The sequence below is a fragment of the Mus pahari genome, chromosome 13, assembly GCF_900095145.1.
Source record: "Mus pahari chromosome 13, PAHARI_EIJ_v1.1, whole genome shotgun sequence".
Taxonomy (NCBI): Eukaryota; Metazoa; Chordata; class Mammalia; order Rodentia; family Muridae; genus Mus; species Mus pahari.
The window spans coordinates 58379506-58401729 of NC_034602.1; the positions used below are offsets into that span (position 1 = coordinate 58379506).

General features: G+C 45.8%; 1 protein-coding gene across 2 annotated transcripts in view; it reads right to left on the reverse strand.

The window, feature by feature from the left end:
• Positions 1 to 1460: 1460 nt before the first annotated feature.
• The window catches only part of Bend4 (BEN domain containing 4), a 35001-nt gene continuing 14237 nt past the window's right edge, over positions 1461 to 22224 (reverse strand). The window contains exons 3-5 of one of the 2 annotated variants that reach the window (XM_021211222.2): positions 14639 to 14727; positions 9277 to 9517; positions 1461 to 7670 (exon numbers count right to left, since the gene is read on the reverse strand). In XM_021211222.2, coding sequence (XP_021066881.1) covers positions 7453 to 7670; positions 9277 to 9517; positions 14639 to 14727 — 548 coding nt within the window. In that variant the 3' untranslated portion in view covers positions 1461 to 7452. The remainder of the gene's footprint in view (positions 7671 to 9276; positions 9518 to 14638; positions 14728 to 22224) is intronic. The other variant, XM_029545511.1, reaches the window with a different exon arrangement.

Below are 22224 nucleotides of genomic sequence, written 5' to 3' on the forward strand. Positions count from 1 at the left end.
CCCACTGCTTCACTACAGGGTAGCCCTCCATCGTTCAAGTGTACAGTTTCCTAGTTTATAGTTTGCAGTGTTTGAACTTGGAATCTATTTTGTTAAAGTTTCAAGTACAGTATTCTTCTGATGCTACCATACGGGGGAATCGCTTACTTTTCTTCTTAGACTGGTTCTTGCCAGTGCATAGAAATGACTGATTTTTGTACTCGACTTTGAAGCCTGTAACCTAGCTGTTTTCTCTGAATCAGGTTTCTGCTGAACATACCTTGTTATATTCAATCCCTTCAGAGAATGAGAGTAACTTTCATTCAACTTGAACTGAGAACTCTAATTCTATCCAAAATTATTTGGACTGAAGCATTTTTTTTTTTTAAAGAAAAAACAATTGGTTAAAAATTTTGAATCTTGAGATAAAAAAATAAAACACCCTTCTATTTCCCAGGTCATGAAACTTTAGCTTTTGATTTAATCTGGCTTGTGAAATAAGGCTTGTTCAAGTCTGCGCTTCTGTAGAGGTCATGTCAGACACTTCCTGCAGAAAGTGGGAAGCCACAACCACGTCCCTAATTAACCACAGTCAATGTGCTCCTGTGCTCGGCACACTGGTCAAACACCACACACGGCCAAGACCTGTGCAGTTGAGGGGTTGTGAGCTGCAGCTTCAGGGACTTCCCATGTCGCTCCTAGACCTGACAGGCTGCTCCCCACCCCATTACTAGGTCAGGATAATTTTCAACATCACGGACCAGAGAATTCTTTCAATCACATTTATTAGCACGGCTGTAGTAGCACGCTGGCAGAGGACACCTTATGGGAGTCACCCCTCTTCATCCTTCATGTATGTATGGGGTATCAAAGACTGCTTGTTGTTTTTAGGCTTGGGGGCGGTCACCTTTACCTGCCAAGCCTTCTTGCTGGCTTTTATTTGGGTGTTCAGCACAGAACATTTCCTTGCATTTTGAGACAACCAGGAAAGCCTTGGCTTTTGGAGGAAAAGACTAGACAAGAAACTAGAATTTTTTAAAACAAACAAACAATTGGCAACAGAGGCCAAACAAACAACCCCAAAACCAAAAACAACAAAAACCCAACCCCAAGTTAGTTGGGAAGATGGCTCAAAGGCTAATACACTTGCAGTGCAAGCTAAAGGACCTGAGGTTAGATATCCAGAGCACAACACAAAATGCCGTGGAGGTGGTGGCTTGCCTGTAATTCCGGGCCTGGAAGGCAGGGACAAGAGCGCCCCACAGCAAGTATGCCTTATCAATGTGCTCTCTGATTGACTGTGAGACTGCTTCAAAATCATATGGTAGAAACACAGGAAAATTTTGATATCAACTTGGGCCCCATAATGTATACACATGTCCATACACATGTACCCCACATGTGAACATGCACACACATATACACACATACCCCCCCACACACACACAAAGAAAAAAAATCAAGTTAAAACACTTAACAGATAACTTGACATTTATTGTGCAATTTTTATCCCCAACAGAACATGTGGCATTCTAGAGGTATATGAGGTAAGAAAATCAATATTCCAATTAGAACACCCGAAATAATTAGCTCTAGTAACAAATGTCTCTTATAATTAAAAATATTGAATGTTTAAAAAACTCTTATAACATTTTAAGTTCCTAAAAGAAATGGCCTAACACTTAAAAAACAACTTACTCTTCTATATAAATTGTTCACAAAATTTTTTTTGCTATTCTATATTATACTATGCATTTTAGCTTTATTAACATATTCCCTAGTGTGTATGAATTCTACACAGTACAATCAAATAGAAATTATTCAGAGAAGCCACAAGACTCCAACAATAAAAAATATTAGGATCAATGGATTTGTCACAGTTTCTCCACAAGTATTCATCATAGAAAATAGAGTAAAGGCAACTGGCCCCCGTGTTAGCTGCTACACGCCCTTCTGCAGAGGAACCACGTGAAGGTGAGGCTTAGCCTGGGCAGGGGCAGCCTGGACAGTGATTTCCCCGCCTGCCTCGGGCAGGATTTGCTCCCAAGAGGCACAGGCCAGGCTCACCGTGGCCTTGGCATGCTCTCCAAGGATGTCTTGAACTACAGGGGCAAACCCAAGAGGTCACTGAAATCTTTACACAATCTCCTCTCCAGTTCTCACAGTGACATCGTCAACTAAAACCTCCTGTCCTACCAAATTGGAAGTGTCACCAGAGGCTGCAAAACCAGCCACAGAGACGGGAACACTGGCCAACAGCCAAGGCTATCACCAGGGGCCATGTAAGAGGGTCTAATCACAAGATCCAGAGTTTTCCTTTATGTTCCCACATCTTTGTACAGGGAATCTAGAAAAGCAGGAGGGAACTAGACTTCTGGTGTGTCCCCTTTAAGAGTTTCTGGTCTCCCTCACACGGTGTCAGTCAGGCCAAGCCTCATGCCAGTCCTGGGGGCCTGGGCTGTACATGCTTTTTACTTAAGCACCTGCATATTTCCAAAGCAGATTTAATGATACAAATACCAACTTTCCCTTCATAGCATCAGAAAATTAAGAAACGTTCACTCCAAAGTGTTGGTAGACTTTGAGAACTACGCTTGACTGGGGTAAAGAGAAGTGGCCATTCTGTTTAGGGAGCTCACAGGAAGCTCAGGTGAGCACCCGGGCAGGGACAGCTTAGGGCAGTTGAGAAGGTACAAGGAGAGGAGAGGATGCATTAAAGTGCTTCTCAAAGCAGCTAGCACGCACGAGTCAAGAGTCAGTTAGGTAGCTGTAGTTACTATTGCGGTGGGAGTCGTTTCCAATGGGACCAAATCATTCTATAACACGCTGAGGCACATCTGGCCACTAGTACTGATGCCACTGTACAGAGCGACCCAGGTTTTTGAATGCGTATCACTAGCAGATGTACTTTTGTTGCAATTTGGGGAATTGATTCAACAAGAGCACAGCCCTTACAGCCAGCTACGAAGCGTAGAATCAAAAATTTTTGGTAATCCACTGCCTTTAGTAGTCAAACTGACAAGGCCAATAATTTAGTGTGAGAATTCCAGTTCTCCCAGTATTTCCTAAAATCCAATATACTATGGGGAGTGCGAGTGACCTCTAATTCGATGGGGTATTACTTTTGCCTTCCACATTGCTGATGTCAATTCTTCCCTCTCCATTTTACACACACACACACACACACACACACACACACACACACACGCGCCCCTGGCTGATAATGCGACTAGCTTTGCCATCAGCTAAGTGACGTTTCCCTCCAGTGTTTCAAGTGGTTATTTTTATCCAGTACTTATATGACTGAAAGAAGCCATCACTGTGTTTACAGAAATACATCATAATGACACACACTGCTGTTGCGACACATTTGCATTAGAGCTGTGACTCAAGCATCCCTTTTGACGTGTTTGCCAAGCAGCTTTGGCAAGTGTTGCCACATTAAGCACACAGCAGGAAGACTCACACCGTATGTGCAAACCCACTTTCTATTACATTTCTACAAACCCACACGTGACAGCTGTCACAGACTAACACAGACCTGTACTGTGAGATGATACCGCACTGAGGAAATTATACACTTCAAATTCTAAGTCACCAAAAATGACCTTTAAACTAAAAAAAAAGACAACTGGTCTATACAGAAACTAAGGAGGTAGTCAGTGGGTGTCAGGGCTAGTCTAGAGCACATACATGGTTGACCCCCTGTACCGTGCAAAACACAGAACTCAAATGAGGGTCATGTTTGCGTTCTGGACATAATTCACACCTTCCCAGGAGTTCCGTCCACTTTCTCAGAGTTGCAAAAGAGGCACAAGTCATTAAATGGCAGGGATATGCAGAAACCACACACCTGCAGATTCTGAAGTTTAGGAGTTATTGTTTAGATTTTGTGTAAACAGCAAATCATTCAAAAATCACTACTGGACTGAGTGAAAACCACAATCCGATTGCATCAGTGCCATGCAGAGAAGCTGTACCAAGTAAGACTGTAGTAACATGTCTCCTTATCATCCTGACAAAGGCATTGCCTCGGTGCAGATCACTGAAGGAGGGTACATGAACAGCCTGCTAGGGACTAGCAGAGGCACGCGCTTCCCTCAACACCTGACCAAGAGATCAGCACGCTTTTACCCCTCCACTCTCTACAGTAGGGAAAGCCTTATGAAACACATGGTGACAGTCCCCTAAATGCTGTGACAGACGAGGAACAGGGTTAAGGACTTGTAGAAACAGCTATACTTTTCTTGATACCATGAGAGGCTCAACACCCACAAATGGGCTGATGAGAAATGGGGCCTTATCAAATGTAAAGCTGTCCCCCTCCACCGGTTCCCAGTCCCAGTCCCCTGACAGCTCATTCCAGGGCCATCATTCTCTTGGCAAGATCTGTACCCGGGGTTAAATCCTTGTGAGAAGCAGGCATTTTAATTTCGAAAATGAAGGATATGCCACGAAAACATCACTGTGAACCATGGAGCCTCTGACACTGGGACTCCGGACCTACCTAAATGACGAAAACGCCACATTCAGTTACACCAGCCTGGCAACCACATTTTCCCCACCAATGACAGAGCACAGCTGCATCCTGAGATATATTTTTAACTCATCTACTTCCAAGCAACACTGAATGGCTCGGGGTAATTCTAAAAGTTGGCAGAGGACTAGGTTTTGCATCACGAAAGCAATGTGTCTGACTGCCAGAATGACATGGAAAATCAAACCAAGTCGATTTGACATCTTCAGACCTCTAAACAACAAACTCAAGGCATGTGGGGGAAATCAGGGTACTCAGTTCTAACAGTGAGTTCACAGAAGCAGCACCTGTTGCAGGCTGACTTAATACTCAGGGGGCCACACAGGAAACCACTATGACTTGAGTAGCACCCCAGCCTGAAGTGGGTCCCCACAAAGGGAAAGAGCCAGCAGAAGGCTGAAACAAACCGAAGTGTTTGACTGCTGGTATCAGGCGGTAAACTAAGCTGAAGAAAACAGCAATCACACAAGCAGGCAGGGAAAAGGGACACTTGACCAGGCTGATTACAGGCCCTCATGTAACTACGTGAGAACTGCTACGATGGAGGTCAGCACTGTGGTCCTCAGTTTCCTCATATGCACAACAGCCAGGTTCCTGACATTGGCGATTCCCTAGGCCAGACTTCCTAGACCTCGGATCACACACCAAGAAACACCCCTTTCAACATCATATTGAATGAGGCTCCAGATGGAATTGACAACAGCTCATAGGACTCCACTGCACTTCTTATTATCCAGACCTTGCAGTGCAGTACAGGAAGCAGTGGGTGCCGTCTGCACATCTCAAGCAAGTGGCAAGAACCCTTGGTGGAGGTATGCCCACAAATGATTTAGATACCCTCTTCCTTAAAGCTACATTCAACAGGGAAGGTGATGTAGGCTCAACAGCACAGGCTCTTAGTCAACTAAAGCTAATATCAGCCTATGCAGAGATGACAATTAGAAGCTGCATTGACAAAGGCTTGTCCCAGGGCATGATGCTACCCAGAGTTGGTGTTGAGATCGGAGCCTTTAAAAAGGTGGAGGAGGAACTCAGGCCACTCGGTGGGGGCACCTTCTGATTCCTTATGCTAAGGTTCTAAGGCTCCATGGCCACGAGGCTTGCTCCTGCCAACTTCCCAAACTTATGTAAAGTTGCAAACTCGTGGAAGAGAAAACTCGATGGATCATTTAAAGACTACAGGACAACCAAGGAAAGCTTGTCCAAGCTTACTGACCAAACTCAGTGAGGTTGAACAGGCCGAAAATAAACCACCAAAGAGAGGAACGGGACTCAGCAGTGCCGATAAACAGCAATAAGAGAAGTCTTCGGTGCTACTAATGAGGATTTTAACGAGATGATAGTGAGTGCCCCAGACCAGCAAGAAGCTATCAACATTAATGCTATGCTGGATGTTATCTGGAGACAGTGTTCATAGTTAAGAAAAAAACAACATCCCTTTTCTTGGACAGCCAAAGACACTGCTCTTGGGTCCACTGTAAATGACAGCTCATTCACTCATTTCATTTCTTTTACTTCCAAACTGTTTAGCTTATTTGTTCAAAATCAGATGCTAAATATTGAATCTAAAGGATGTGTGATTATTCTGACAAAACTGTCCCCCCCAAAAAGTCCTTTTCTAAACGGATACTCACAGTCTGAATCTCTACCCCATTTTCAAAGCCCTTTGCTGTGTTTGTTGATGACGCTCATAATCTTCATAAACACTGACCATTTAGCTTTTGGTTCCACAAACATAGTAATCTGGATTCATTTAATAAAGCCAGTCTTCTCCTCAGGTCCAAAGCTTAATCTTCATCAGTAACAATTACAGCACCTCTGTAGCCTTTACTAGGAAGTGGTTCCCAGGGCATCACTAACCTCACATTCGGATTCCACAAACTAAGCAGGGAAGCAGACGGTAACTCAGAGCTTAGACTGAGGAGGATGGGCACAGCTGGATGGGCGCTTTCATCCATGACGATGAGAAACAGAAGTTCTATATATTCTTCACTCAGCCCAGCAAAGGCCTCAAATTTCAGAGAAATCACCCACAAGCCATTGCATAGTTGTCAGAACGGCCTTGATGCTCCACGTCTACAATACCAGACCCCTGATCAACAGCAGATGCCGTCGTTCGTGCCCTGCATTTGATCTTACCAAGCAGCTAGCTTGTGGAGGTTCTCGCTGAACCCACAACCATGGCACTGTGACAGCGAAGGATGATTTAAGGCTACGGAAGCTGTGCATTAGGAACTTATGAAATGAGGCATTTGAGAAAAATGGTTTTGGATCTTTGGATGTTTCCTAAAGATATAAAAGAGAATCTCCCGCTTGTAAACCACAGCAGTGAGATTGCCTTTCTGACGGACACAGTGAGTTTTGTCTGTAAGGTAACAGAAAAGTTGCTGACTTCCGCTTACGCACTCTGTAGACATGGCCTCTGTTCTGGCTTCTTACCGTAAACGGATGGAGGCTTACAGTGTCACCTAGCCGGTGTCTTTGCTGAGAACTCTGAAATCAAGTCTTAGGAAATCGAAGACAGCTTACTGGAATTAGAGACCATGTGTGTTGCTTGTCTTTCCTTCGCCCATGTGCAGGAACACTAACTGAGCCTTCCCTGGAGACCAGCTCTGCTCAGGAGGCCAGGCTTCCCTGAAGATCTGGGGCTGGAGACACCCTCAATGTCTAGCTAGAAATGACTTCATATCAACTGTACATTTCCCTCTGTGATATAACACATCCCACATCTACTGCAGGTGCTAGAGATTTCCCCCTCAAAATCCTAAAGTAGATTCCTAGTTGGGAACTGTGGCAGTGGGTCAAAAGTTTTAAGTCCGAGAATGTGAGAAGTATGACGGAATAACATGCTTTGGACTCTAATTGACAAGGGAATGGACATTCACAACTGGAGCTCTTACACAAGCAACTAAACAGCACTGGGACAAATCTGTCCGCTAGTCCCCAGATCCATCCTGTGAATTCTTGTTGAAGACCTCATCTTGGGAGGCCTGGTGATCCATCCCTTCGTAAAACGAGCCACCGTTGTGCAGGAAAGTCCCCACTGCCCGTCCCTGTCGGGCATGTCCTACAGCATCGCTGAACACTTTGTTTATCTGCTCCTCCGAGGGCATCCACCAATCAGGGTTTGAGGTACAGTGCATCCTAATGAATTCTGTGGGAATAGAAACAACAGTAAAGAGAGAGAGAAAACAGCCGGTTTTTTTTTGACAGAAGATAGGAAGGCAGCTTAGCCTACACCAGAGGCAACTATCAGCGAAGTCGCATGAAGGTCCACAGCAATGCAATGACAGGGCCACTCACTACATCCAACCTACCCCACGCCAGTGTTCTCATGTGCAAGACCAAGCCACCTCCACTCTCTAGGGAATCTTTGCTGGTGAAAAGAAAGTGTCTGCCCCAAGTGTCTCTACCCAGCTTTTTATATGGGTCATCTGATCTCAGACCCTCAAGCTTGCATTCGCCTTGCTGAGAATTACTTCCCCAAAGGGAGAGAGCTGCTCTAAGTTTTTATCACACAGATAAGAAGCGCGAGCCTCTGCATCTCTGTGAGCAACTCCACCACTTTTGACGACGTTGGGGAATGAGAGGCATTGCGGTCAATTAGCTAAATAAGATAGATTCTAGAACTTTCCAACAGCCTGGTCATGCTGGAATTTTAGACTGGTCCACAGGACTGATTGATACTAGTGAATTCGTGTATTCCTGTGGCAGTGGTTTCCCCAGACCCGGCCACTTGCATGAGAGTCATCTAGGATGGTTGAGAGTCACGCATGCACCAAGCCTTCAATCTCTCTGCTCAACATGAATCTCTGGGCTGAACTAAAGAAGCCTAGCTGCTCCCCAACAGAACATGTATGCTCTTCAGGCAGCAGGGCGTACAGAGTTCAGGGATCTAGGGGGAAGGCTACATCCTGGGCTGAGTACAGAGACAAGCCTTGCAAGCGTCAAAGCGATATAAATATATTTATATTAAATAAACTGTGACTTTCTCCCTAGGAAGAATTTGGATGCCTATGCGGACTAAATCAACATGTCTTTCTGGTCAATAAAACCGGTCTTGAACTGGGCTGCTGGGCCTGCCACTTTATGTGCCAGGGCAGTGTTCTGTGTTTATTAGAAGCTGCTCCATCGCCTGCTAGTTCCCCAACCTCTGCCTGACTTGCCACTGACCAAAGCTGTCACCTAAAATATCAACGAATTGTGTTATCTAAGCAGATGCTCAGCTTTGAACATAGCAGCTTTATAAAAACAAAAACAAACAAACAAAAAACCCCAAAACAAAAACTAAAACCAAAAAGCCTAAAAAGGTTTTATGGATAAAGCCTACTTCAGGGATGCTATGCAAGTTTTCCTAACAAGCAAGCTGGATGGAGACTCATGGAGGCAAGATACAATCTTTTTTTTTTTTTTTATTACAGAACAGCACATATTCTCTCCCTACGCTCCAGTTTTGCTGAATGTGGCCTTCTCTGGCAGCAAAGAAAAATCTGAACCGAAAGCGTGAAACATGAGGTGCTATGCGATGCCTTTGGACATTACTCGAGAACGAGGCTAAAGCACCGAGTCGTTTCCAGAGCTTCTCGGTACCAAGTAGATGGGCCACATGAAGCCTGGAAGGTCTCGGTGCAAAAAATAAAAAATAAAAATAAAAATAACAAAATAAAAAATACAGTAACGGCTGAACACTTGTGTGGGGAGCACAGCCAACGCAGTGAAATGGGATCGCGATGGTGACACTGAGGGGAAGGATGCAGTACCTCGGAGGCACGTGACTTTAACTGGATCCAGAGGGCGTCTTTCGGGACCTGTCTCTCCTGACTGCACTGACCTTTTCCTTTTCCCAAGGCCGCATGAGTACTTAAGCTCATCTGTGGTGAAGACAAATCTGATGAGGTAGCGCAGGAGCCGCCGCCCGTCCTTCTTGGAGGAGTTCACGGCCTCATCCCACTGTTTGCTCGTTATGTACACAGGATAGTTGTTCAACAGCTGCTTGCTTCCCTGGAAAAGGAAAATATTTTCTCATTACCTGCCGAGCCAGCCAGCCAGAAGCCAAAGCCATCTCCATTTCAAAGGCAAACATGCTTTTTAACCAAGTGGCTACGCTGACAATGAACTGGGCACTGAAGAGCACACGTAATTGCTCACGCTCAGAACGGGCACTTTTCAAATTACATTTGCATTTTCTATAACAAGAGCCAATGAGGTATAATGAACACCTTTGAAAGAGGAGCTATTTATAACTCGCATTTTAACAGGTAGGTTAAAATGTGTCAAGATCCAATGACAGGGAATGCTATTTAAATATAACCTGTAACTTTCCCTTTCAATCTATTAAATATGCAAAAATGACTTTGAAGAGTGTGATCAAACAGGTCTCTTCATCCTCTGGCTGGCAGTTCGGTTCTTAGAGGAATGGCACCGCGTCTATTTTAATAGGTACGGCTTGTGTTTAAGGCACCTAACACATGGCTGTCATTGTGTTACAGTGAAAACATGAAAAGAGGGGGTTTCAAAGGAGAAAACTAAAAAACCAAAACCCACAAAGCATAACAGCTCTTCTCAAATGGTAGCTTCTGCAAGCACCCCCAAAAGATGTCAACCCAAAAACTGTTCTTGCTTCTCACCTTCCTAGTTTATGACTGCTGTAAAATCCGCAAGCTAACCAGCCGCAGGGGGGCTAGTTAAGGGGCCTTTTGTAACGTTTATAAAGCCATGTTTAGTCAACTGCACCCACGCAACCACTACTTTAGGTCTGGCTGTCCATAAAATTCTATAGTCCAGGACAAATTAATTAACCCATGATCTCAGTTTTAATGTACTTCCCCAGTAATTAAGGTGTATAAAATAAAAGAGAGAGAGAGAGAGAAAGAGAAACTCATTCAGTTTTACAACTCTAAAATTTATTACAGGTTATAAATCTGGCACTGTTTGGGTCTGACAGGGTTTTATTTCAAGAAGTGCTTGCTTTAACCATGGAGAAGGTATGAGAGCCAGCAGGACAGTGGGGACCGGATTTGACTAGGGAGCAGTCAGCAACTCACCAGCACACACAGACACTCATTACTCCTGCACCCACACTTTCCTGAAGGTGACAACGTGACTTGGTTTCCTTTAAGGAAGGGAGCTGAAGTTATGGTTTGTGTACTGAGTTTAGAAACAGGCTAGGTTTAAGCATAGAACTGGGTTCTATGTCTTACTAACTTGAGAAAGCTAGGCGAACTTTTTTGGAGTAAAGTTCAAAACATAGGAACCACACCGCACTGAGCTTCCGAGACACTGGGCGGTAGCTGACAAGGCCCTTGGCTCTGGGATCTTGTGCACATGTATGTGCGGTAATGCATCATCAGGAACCCAAGCTCCACGGCTCCTCTCAGTGCAGTTGCCCTTAAGTTGGGAGGTGCTGAGTGCAATGTGTGTGCAGTCCCGGGCAGTGCACGGAGGAAGGACAGAGGAAGGCAGGTGGGCAATGCGCCTAGTCAGGCCGAGGAACACATGATTCCTAAGTGAAGTGGTGCTGGGTTGTACGGCTGATGCAGAAGGGAGAATAATGCAATGCTTCTCAGGGACACAGAGGAGGGGGCTCAGTGGATCTCCAGTGAATGACCAATCGACCCAGGTAGTGGGCGGAGCTTGAGGTGGGTGGCCTCCAAACTGGCCCAGAACCACTCACTCTAAAACATTTTTGCAGAAGTCCTTTCATAACAGCTGCACTGTTTTCTGAACAATTAATTAATGGGAAGCCTGAGGCATTTGCCCCAGGTAGTACAAGTATACAGTCTGGGATGGAGTGGGGGTGGGGCTGGGGCTAGAGAGATGGCTCAAAAGTTAAGAGCACTGATTGATCTTCCAGAGGGCCTGGGTTGAAATCACATGACAGCTCAGAACTATTTGCAATTCTATTCCCAGGGCCGGAGGGGACTAGATAAACAGATTATATATATATATATTAAAGTTGGGCCATGGATTCAGCCTGGGGAGGGTGCTTTCTCAACTTCAGCTCTTTACTGTCAAAATAGGGCCAAGATACCATATCCCACAAACATGAGGGCTCACATCTGTAACCCCAGCACTCCAGAGTCAGAGGCAGGGGATTTGCTTGGAGTTCAAGGGTAGTTTCAGCTATATTGTGAGACACAGGACAGTTTTAAGTATAGAGTGAGATCCTGTCTCAAAAGCATTGACAAAGCAAACCAACAATTACAAGTGACCAGTTTTGGTTAAGGTGTCCGTCCATCTCCCACCATAAAAATCCTGCCCCATAGGCCTCATTGGCTTCTGGGGGTACTGTGTGAACACAGTGCACAGACACATGCAGGCAAAGCATCCACATATGAAAACTGAAAATGAAGATTAAAAAAGAAGAAGAAGAAATCTGTTCTCTTACAGCCCTATGACTACCTGCATTACCAGCCTCACAGAAACCTGCACGGCTATTTCTTGAACTGCTTATTTGATAATAACAGTAATGATACGTCAGTGCCTGGGTCCCAGTTTGGGTGCTAACCTGTAAGGGAAGGTTATGGCTCTATTTTCCCAAGGTTGTATACATTTCTCACTCATCTGCTAATATTGAGCTATGTCGCTAAACTATTTCAAGATGAGGGTGTTTGTGACTTAGGGAGCTGGCAATCCAAGACAGTTACTTTTTCAAATCTTTGAGAAAATCATAGAAAGGTCCTGCGCAATTCCAAACCACAGCAGCTCAACATAAAACACTGGTCTCATAAAATGCAGAATTACCATTTGGAGGTAATTTTCATCAAGAAACAGAAGAAGAAAGAGAACTGGTAATCTATAGCTCCAAACACAGCTCAGAATGCCCTGTGGGTTACAAATGAGAGTTATAATCCTGTTTTAGCACAGCTAAAAGAAATGTGATAAATAATAAAAATGAGAACATTTTCAGGTGCCTGAAATGACAATAAAAAATTGTATGGTAATAATGATGATGACAGGCAATAAAGTTTAAATGGCTCCATCCAAGGAAAAACAGGCGATCCATCCCCGTGTCTTTGAGTGAGGGTCTGAGTGCAGTCTACGCCCGGGCGTGGAAGGCAGGGCTCAATGTTAGGAGTCTCTGTAGCTGACTCTCCACCTTAATTCTTTTTCTTGGAGACAGGGTCTCACTTTGTTGCCACAGTTGTTCTGGAACTCACTCTGTAGACCAGGCTAGCCTCTACGTCACAGAGATCTGCCTGCCTCTGCCTCCTGAGTGCTGGGATTGAAGGCTTAAAGGCAATCACCACCGCCATGCCTACCTAGTCTTTCCACCTTAACTTTGAGACCGAGTCTCTCACTGGACCTGGAGCTGTCAAACTGGCTAGCAAGTCTGTCCCTGCCTCCCCAGTGCTGGGTTACAGCTGAATGCCACCATGAACCACACTTGCTATCCTTGTGGGTGTCTGGCTATCCAAGCAGGTCCGCATGCTCAAAGGCAAGCGCTGCACTTAACCAGCTGAGCCTTCCTCCCGTCTCTTTCTAATTTGGGGGGATGAGTGGGGACTGATTACACACTTCAGTTAGCCACCAACAGGTTACTAACCCTGTCTTGTTGTTGAGAAACACTGTGAACAGCCCTCGCTGTCTTCAAAGACCTGAAGCCAAATGGAAGTCATAGGCACAGATTTACAATTTGACCCATTCTGATTTCAACTTACAATGTGCTCTAACAAGCCCAGGTATTCAGTCACTCCCTGGAGGGAGAACTCATTTCACTTGTGTATAAACCATAAAGTGTAAAGTTAGCAACTGTGCTCTTCAATTAAAGGATTTAATTTAGACTTGATCTTTAATTCACAAAGATAACTTTGCACTGTGCAAAGTTGCAAGGGGTTAAAAAGGGTGACCAGAAAGGAGACAAGTAACAGGAGCCGTGCCTGGGCTTGGTCAAGTCCTTCATGGGCAGGTTGGATGTCCTATGCACAGAACGAGGCTGTGGACATCCCACTGACAGCCTGAACTGGCCTGTGGGGACCTTTCAGCCTTCAAGTGTCAGAGAAAGGGGAGGAGTAAGAAGGAGAGGAAGAAGAGGGGGAGGAGTAAAATGAAAAGGAGAAAAAGGAGGAAGGGGAGTGGTGGAGGAGGAGCAGGAGGAGGAAGAGTGGCATAAATCAACTGAGAGACAGCAGACAGCAAGAGGAAGTAACTCCGACTTGGCGGATGAAAGGGTCATGGGCTTGGTGGACAGGGAGCTAAGAGGCAGCACTGACATGAAGACCATGGGGGGAGAGAGATTGAGGGATCAACCTGGACCAGATACCCAGGAAAGGCATTAGGAAGGGCATGTGGGGTCAGGGGGTGGGGGGTTGGTTCCTGCACATCATGGAGCGGTGAGGGTAGTGATATTATAAGGGTGGAAAGGCAATGAAAACAAGAGTGGGAAGCGCACAGACAGACCAGTCTTACATGTTTTATTGCTTCAAGATGAGCTATCACTTGGAATGCACGAATGAGATCCTTCTCCAAGAGGCACCAGGGTGCTAGTGGGGATGAGCGGAGTGTAAGAGCTGTATGGCCTGGGAGTGCTGCCCGAGGGTGCTTTGGGAGCTCGATGTGAAGGATGAAGGAAGCATAGTAACTGAGGGAGACTCAGAGTCACCTTCTCAAGTCTTCAGAACAGGCGGTAGTAACATACGCAAGACTGGGCTCTGAAGATCTTGTACCAATGTCATCTGCTAAACCGTCCCTAGCATCAAGAGATGATTGCCCTAGACGACGGGAGGCTGGTCGCTTCTCCCATGGCTCCGAGAAAGAGAACAGCTGTGTCACAGTGTCTGAGAGATAATGTTAAAACCCCACAGGCTGTTGGTGTTAGACACTCCAGAGCGAGGCAGATGGAGACCAGGGCTCTCTACCTGAAGGAATGCTGGAGCTTATCTTCACCTCCATCTTCCCTGCATCAAAGGAATGGGGAAGACTTGCCTATGCCATTGAAGTTGCAGTTTCTCCTCCCTTCCCAAGGGCAGACGAATCTTGGTAAATTAAGCCTGCACACGATCGTTCTCCACAGAATATGTGCCCACAGTGACAGACCCACAAAGTTCCCACAGTCAGCAGGCAGCGCCTGAGGCAAATTCTACCTGCCGGCCTGCACCCCTCTTCCCGGAGGCCCAGTCCTACCTCTGTGGGCTGCTCGGCAGGCTGTGGCAGGAGCTGGTTGTGGTGCAGAAGCACTGTCTTCAGGTAATCGAGGACGGTCTGGCAGGGCACTGTGAGGAGGAAGAGCAAGGGTACTGAATTAGTGAGCTTTCAATAAGAAGCTACTTGCCATTGGTACCTGCTGGCAAAGGGGAAACCAGTTTCTCAATGGAGTGTCACTGGGTCTGTCAGCCACACCCCAGGGCAGGCCCCATGCCCAGGAGTAGCTAACACAACACAAACTCCACGTCTTTTTTTTTTTTTTTAATGGACTTTCTGTCTCAGTTTGTTTTTGTCTTACTGGTCTTTTGCTTGCTTGTCCTGATTTTTATTTGTTTGTTTGTTTGTTTTTGTTTTCCAGGGAGATTGAGAGCACACAGTTCAGGTGGGGAGGCTCTGGGAGGAGTTAGGGGAGGGAAAATGATCAGCATATGTTGTATGAAGATTTTTAATTAAAAAAGTAGCTGGGTAGTGGTGGTGCACACCTTTGATCCCAGCGTTTGAGAGGCAGAGGCAGGTGGATCTCTGAGTTTGAGGCCAGCCTGGTTTACATAATTGTTTCAAGATAGCCAAGATTACACAGTCAAGGTTAACCCTGTCTTGAAAAAAAAAAAAAAAAAAAAAGTATTTTGGGGGAAAATGTCAGGTGCTCCTAATTTCACCAACCAACTAAAATGTTAACCCACATTGTTGATTCAGTCCTGAGAATGTGCCTCTGGTGTTGAGTGTTCACTGACAGAAGAGCAGAGAATTCCTCATGGTGGCTACACCAGTTCTGGGGAGACTGAGGCTCAACGATGGTGAGGTCCAGGCCAGCCTGGGCTACATGCCGAATCTATCTTTCTAAGGCAGCAGAGTTGAGAAAGGAACGGACGTGTCCTGTGACAAGTGTATGGCACAACCCTGGAATTTGGCACGGGAACTGCAGCAAAATTTATAAATTTTCACTGACTAATTGGGTTTTGAATGAACCTCCCTTGACCCATATTTTGCTCTGAGATTATGGAATTTTAAATTTAAGCACAGAAATACTTACAAGACAGCTTACAAAACAGAAAACTCAGTATAACTTTAATGCTGTTGATCCATAGATTGAAAAGAGATGGGGAAGAGTTGGTGTCACCCACAATGACTTAGCTCGGCTGTGGGACTGTAGATGTGGGACTATCATTTTACTCTGTTATCCTTCTCATGGAAAGCAGTACAGAGCGAATATCTTTTATTTAAAATCCAAACCATCCTCAAATCTGAAATTTTCTAGAGTCAACATGATGTCACAAGTGGAAAATTCCATAACTGACCTCATATGGTGGTTGCAGTTAAAACACAGGTACATTAAATTTTTCATAAAAGTAAACTTAATTGAATTATATTTTATATATAAAATGTCTTGAATTATATTTTATATATAAAATGTCTATATGGAACATGAATATATGGCATGTTTAGACTTAAGCCTCATCCCAAAGATATATTTATGTAAACTGTATATGTAAATATCCTTGAATCCAAAATGAGGAGAACTGTAACTTGGGAGTTCTGGTCCTAAGGATTTTAGGTAAGAGATACACTTTGGCATGCTTTACAACCTTTCTATAGTGGGCATTACTTAACAGCCACTGAAAGCTGTCTAAAAACCACTGAAGGAGTTGTTCCTGGCCTCTGAGACACACAGTGTTGGCTATACAGCCATGGCGGGCTGGAAGCTCACTCCGTCACTCCAGGCACCCGCTGACTCGTGCTGGGAGGATGCACTGAGGGTGTCCTTCCAGTGTCGGGAGCTTTGCAAAGGTAAGTGGGTCCTGTGTACTGACACTGAAGACAAAGCGGAAGGTCAGGGAGACCAGGAGTGTGCTCCCATCAGCCAACTATCCAAGAGACTTCCGTAGGCGCTGCAGAGGCAGCTCAGGTTAAGAGCACTTGCTGCTCTTGCAGAGGACCCGGGTTTGGGGCAGCTTACAACTGCTGTTAACTCTAGCTCCAGGGGACCCGATGCCCTCCTCTCTACAGGCACCTGCATGTGCACACAAGCATTAAATACAATCATTTTTTTTAAACTTAAAAACTCTGAAATGACCTTTGGACTCCCCTCCTCCCACCTTCCAGGTTTTCCCCTTGTCGTCTCCCCTGAGACAGAGACCTCCAGATATTCCCTGGAGGGTTAGGCGGGGAAACGCCTCGCTGGCACATGTGTGGCACATTTGCTGAGAATTACACAGAGAAGCCGTAGAATGAAGTGAAATGTTTTCTGTGAGGAACAAACCAAACCAAACACCAACAAACCCTTGGTCAGTCTTGAAAATGGAGACTGGTGAGCTCAGGCAGGGACGAGCCTGTCTCAGTTGCCCTATTAGGCCAACCCAGGAGCGGTGAAGTCCGCAGCCAGAAAGTAATAGTGAACCACCTGCCTTTTTTATTCTGATACTGTACCCCTTATGGGCAACAGGGGAATTCCCGAGTGAGGACATGTCACTTGCAGATAGGGACCAGTGTGACCTGTAAGGTTTCTTCGTTCATTTCAGGTTGCCATGTTCCTATCTATGGCCTCTAAAGAGAGGAGAGAGAGGTCTCCCCTGGAGGCCTTAAACAGAACTGTATTCTTGGGCACAATGAGAATTTGAGCAAAACACTCTGGCTGATGAAGAGCCAGTGACCCACTGGGCAGGGTTCCTTTGTGCCCTTGCTCGTTCTGCTGACTAAGTGAGAAAATAAACGAGGAAGAGAAATATGGAAGCTTCTGCTGAAAGGAGAGACTGTGTGTGGTGGTGCACATCTGTCACGCCGGAACTTGGGAAGTGAGGAAAGGACTTCTGTATGTTCAAGGTAACAGCTTGTTCCATAAAACCACTGACAAAGAAAAGAGGCTCACAAAAGAATCCAAGATGTATCCAGTGCCCGGCCCCATCCCCATGTTGCTAGCCTTCCCCCCCTCTACCATAATCTGAGAGAGGAAAAGGTAGAAACAGGAAGATCTGGGACAATAGCAAAGAGACTCCCGCCCCACCCCTAGTCTCTAGAGCTGTTTTACTTCAGTAGGGAAAACAGCTAAATATAGTCTAGCAGTTCTACAGTCACTACGAGCTGACCCTGACATTCCTTACCTGGCCCTGGGCAAGTTACTCGACCTCTCTGAGCTTCTGTTATCACGCTTGTAAAACTGGGATAATGGCCGGCCACACAATTACTGTGAGGACCAACATTACTTCAGCAATGCACGGGAAATAGTAGCAGTTCAGCGAATTCCTCAGAGGCCTCGGAGCTTGGCCACCACCTCAGTGACTATATGGCAGCTCCCACGGTTTCAAAGAAACCGCTACAGTTTTGCTTTTCCCATATGAAGGGTGAACAGGTCCTCCAGCTAATCATTTTAAGTGTACTGGCTTTAAGTATCAGCTACGCAGCCCAGGCTGATCTGGAGCCCACCATCCTTTTGCCTCGTCTTCCTGACTGACTGGACTGCAGGCTGATGCTACCACACCCAGCTAAAATCTTGATTAGTTGATCTCTGCTCCTCAAGCACTATTTGTCTACCTAGCTAGTCAAAGACTTCAAACTCCTCAGAAATATTATCAATCATTTTATAGGAATGTTGAATTCTTTTTACTGCTGACAATCCCAGCTATCTGTTGTGTTTAATAATCCTCAAGCAGTCTAATTATATTGTCTCTCCAACGTAAAATAAGTTCCTGAACAGAAATACCTTAAACCAAATGATCAGCACTAAGTATCAGTCTCGCCGCAGTCACACGGTTGAAGCTCAGGTAAAGACAATGCCTTGTTTCAACAGAAACTGGGACATCAAGGCGATAGGCTTCGTTACTGCCCTCCAGCACCATATACGACCCTTCATCTTATCAGGACATCAGGAGATAACGGCAAACTCTGGGTAAACACAGGCTCAAAAATGACTTTAACAGAAGTATCTGGGTGAGTGCAGGGACACTGCAAAGGCTCTCTCACAGAGGGCCCTGCCTGAACTGAACACTGAAGAATGCATAGGAATTTCTCAAGAACAGGGCAGCATCTTTCGGGAGTGGAAAGAACAGGGGTTAGGGCAAATGTATGCTTGCCCAGAAGTCCCATCTGTCCAGTGAGGCTGGGCACTTGGTGTCCTGTAGGCACTGAGGACTGAGTCTTCGAAGATGCTCAGGAGGCGAGCCGAGCACTGCTGCGCATGCCCTGTCATCTCAGCTCTTGTGAGAAGCAGGCAGGAAGATTGGGAGTTCAAGGTCACCTTCAGCTATAAGGATAGGCACAGAACCCCATCTCCCCGAAAAGGACTCCAGGAAGTGAAGACTTCTCTGTGACAAGGGAACTCAAATCTGAGGCTCTGTGCCCCCCCCACACTGCTTATAGCTTGGGGACTCCTTCACGTCTTTGTACTGCTAGGCACACAACAGTTGTGCTCTTTTTGTCCCTTCTTGGTTAAGATGGGGTCGCACTGCGTATCCCAGGAGGGTCTTGGACTCTCTCCTGTCTCAGCCTTTTTGGTATTTGGATTATGCCCTACATATATCAGAAACAATTTTCCTCTAATTTGTCTTTTAAGATTTATTTTATGTGAGTGTTTTGCCTGCGCGTGCGTGCGCGCGCGTGTGTGTGTGTGTGTGTGTGTGTGTGTGTGTGTGTGTATGCACCATGTGTGTGCCTGGTGCCTGTGGAGGCCAGAAGATACGGGACCCCCTGGAATTGGACTTAGAGATGTCTGTGGGCCACCATGTGAGTTCTGGGAACTGAACCTGGGTCCTATGGAAGAGAAGCAAGCGCTCTTAACTGCCAAGCCGTGTCTCCAGCCTCAGGAGCAGTTTCTCTTCAAGGGGATACTAAGTGTTTATGGGAAGATTTGCTGAATCTAACACGTCCATATTCCTAAAAAATTGTTAACTTTGCTTTAAGGAAGGCTCAGAATGGGCAAATTACTGCTGGCAGTCACCGCCAGCAATATCGAGGAACACAACTCCACAGCTGCAGCGACTCTCAGGGGCTTTTGTTTACAGAAAGTCCCTACCCCAAACTGGTCTTCCCTATTTCCCTTAGATAATGGCACTGGGGGACCTGAGGGGGTTAGCTCCTTATCTGCAGCATGGTGAGTCACCACTCCCTCTTGGATCCTGTATTTGCAAGTCTGCGTGCCTGCTAAGATATGCTTGGAACTCCCCAAACTGGAACTTTTACAAGCCATTCGCAGACGTTGCAGAGCACTTTGGAATTTGAGTCGCCTGACAAATGTCTCAGCTGTGATGGCCTGGTTTCGGTTCTTCTGCTGGAAACAAGTGTCCCTGTCCCGGTCTCTTTGGGGTTGTCCCTTATGTGTCTGTTTGGGATCTCACTATTAAAATGGCTCTCCACTGTAGTGCCAAGTGCCCGAAGCACAAGAAGAGCAAGGTCACGTACGTACTAGTTGAAGGCTCTTGGGGGGCCCGTCCTTTGTACTTCTGCTACAAGTAATGCCAGTATTTGCCAACTAATTCTTTGGTGACCACACAATACAACTATGCTGATAATAAACCGACCTCAGGTGGAGGGTTACAACTTGGACACCAAGTCAGAAATCTTGGATGACACAACTCTCCTCCAACAGTTGCTCTCCCATGCCAACTTCCTGTCCGTGAGATGAAATGAGATAGATAGCTGATGTAAGCAAGAGCACCATGTGTTCTAACCTCTGAGCCATCTCTCCAGCCCCCGAAACTGAATGCTCAGAAAAACCTTACACCATCCAAAAAACCCGACCACCAATTCAGACTGTAACTAATAAGATTTACTGAGAAGACCTAAATTTAAAACCAGAAACTATAAAATTCTACCAGTGAAAGTCAGCTCAGACAATGAATCGGTTTCCTTCCAAACATTAGGACCTGGTTCCAGTCCCAGCACCCACACAAACAGCTGGGTGTGGTGATGAAAGATGGTCCCCAGCCTAGCCTAAGTGTGAGCTACAGGCCAGTAACAGACCCTCCCCCTCTCTCTTCCCCTGCCCCCACCCCTTCCACACAAATCAGGCAAGAGCCAGCACAGTGGTACACACATTCCAAAGTCATTAACAAGGAAGACAAAACTCAATCCCACTTTCCATGCCTTGCAATGAAAAAAAAAAAAAAAAATCAAAACTTAACACACCCTGGTGATGGCGCCCACAGTGGGTGAGAGGTAAGATTTCTGTCCTCCGAGTGCAAAGATTACAGAGGCATCTAAAGTTAAGCACAGCACTACTGTAGGATCTGGAATCTCTCCCTTCTTGGACTACATTCAAAGGAAACAAAATGACCACCTTGTGAAGAAACCCACACTCCGTGTTTACTGTGACATGGAAAGACACGACTTTCCCCACAACCACAAAACAGGCAAAGGGAAGTGTTCAGTGGAGTATTAAGAAAAGAGCTTTGCCACCGGGTGTGGTGGCGTACGCCTTTCCTTAACATAGAAGTTACATTTGTGAGCTGCCACATGGGTGCTGGGAAGCAAACCTGGGTCATCTACAAGAGCAGTGGGTGCTCTTCACTGTAGAGCCCTCTCCAGCCCATTTCATCCATCCTATGTGTGGAATCTTAAAAAAAATAAAATCAAATCAAAAATGCAGAGAACGAAAATATATGGCCAGGCATGGTGGCACATACCTTTAGGACCATCATTTCTCAGGCAGAAGCAGGAAGATCTCTGGGAGTTCAAGGCCAGCCTGGCCTACACAACAAGTTTCAGACCAGCCAGGGCTGCACAATAAGACCCTGTCTTAGTAAACACATTAATTTAAAGATTATCTTCTGTATACTTGGTAGTTACACATGTAAAGGAATTGTAATTGGTATACATGGTGGTCTTCAAGACAGGTTTTCAAGCTCAGGGGATGCAGTGCTTGGCTAGTATGCATGAAGGGTTTCTTCTCCAGCACCACACACACTGGGTAAAGGAGCAGACAACCCTGTAAACACGCCCCAGTACTCCAGGGGCAGGAGGTGTGAGTTCAAGGCTAGCACTGGCTACACAGTGAGTGAATCAGCAGCCAGCTTGAAAACCAAGAGGAACAAAAAAAATAAAACGCCAACAAACACCCCTTCCATAGCTTTCCTTATTTTGGTATCTATGGACTTTGTATTAAAAAAATAAGTGTTGTGAGGCCATGCCAGTGCCTGGCAAACACAGAAGTGGATGCTCACAGTCAGCTATTGGATGGAACACAGGGCCCCCAATGGAGGAGCTAGAGAAAGTACCCAAGGAGCTGAAGGGGTCTGCAACCCTGTAGGTAGAACAACAATATGAACTAACCAGTACCCCCAGAGCTTGTGTCTCTAGCTGCATATGTAGCAGAAGATGGCCTAGTCGGCCATCATTGGGAAGAGAGGCCCCAGTTTGGTCTTGCAAACTTTATATGCCCCAGTACAGGGGAATGCCAGGCCAAGAAATGGGAGTGGGTGGGTAGAGGAGCAGGGCAGGGGGAAGGTATAGGGAATTTTCAGGATAGCATTTGAAATGCAAATGAAGGAAATATCTAATAAAATTTTTTTAAAAAAATTGTTAATAGACAACTGAGATTTCTCCTGAGAGGTGCATAAGGGAGGGTATGGTTTGCG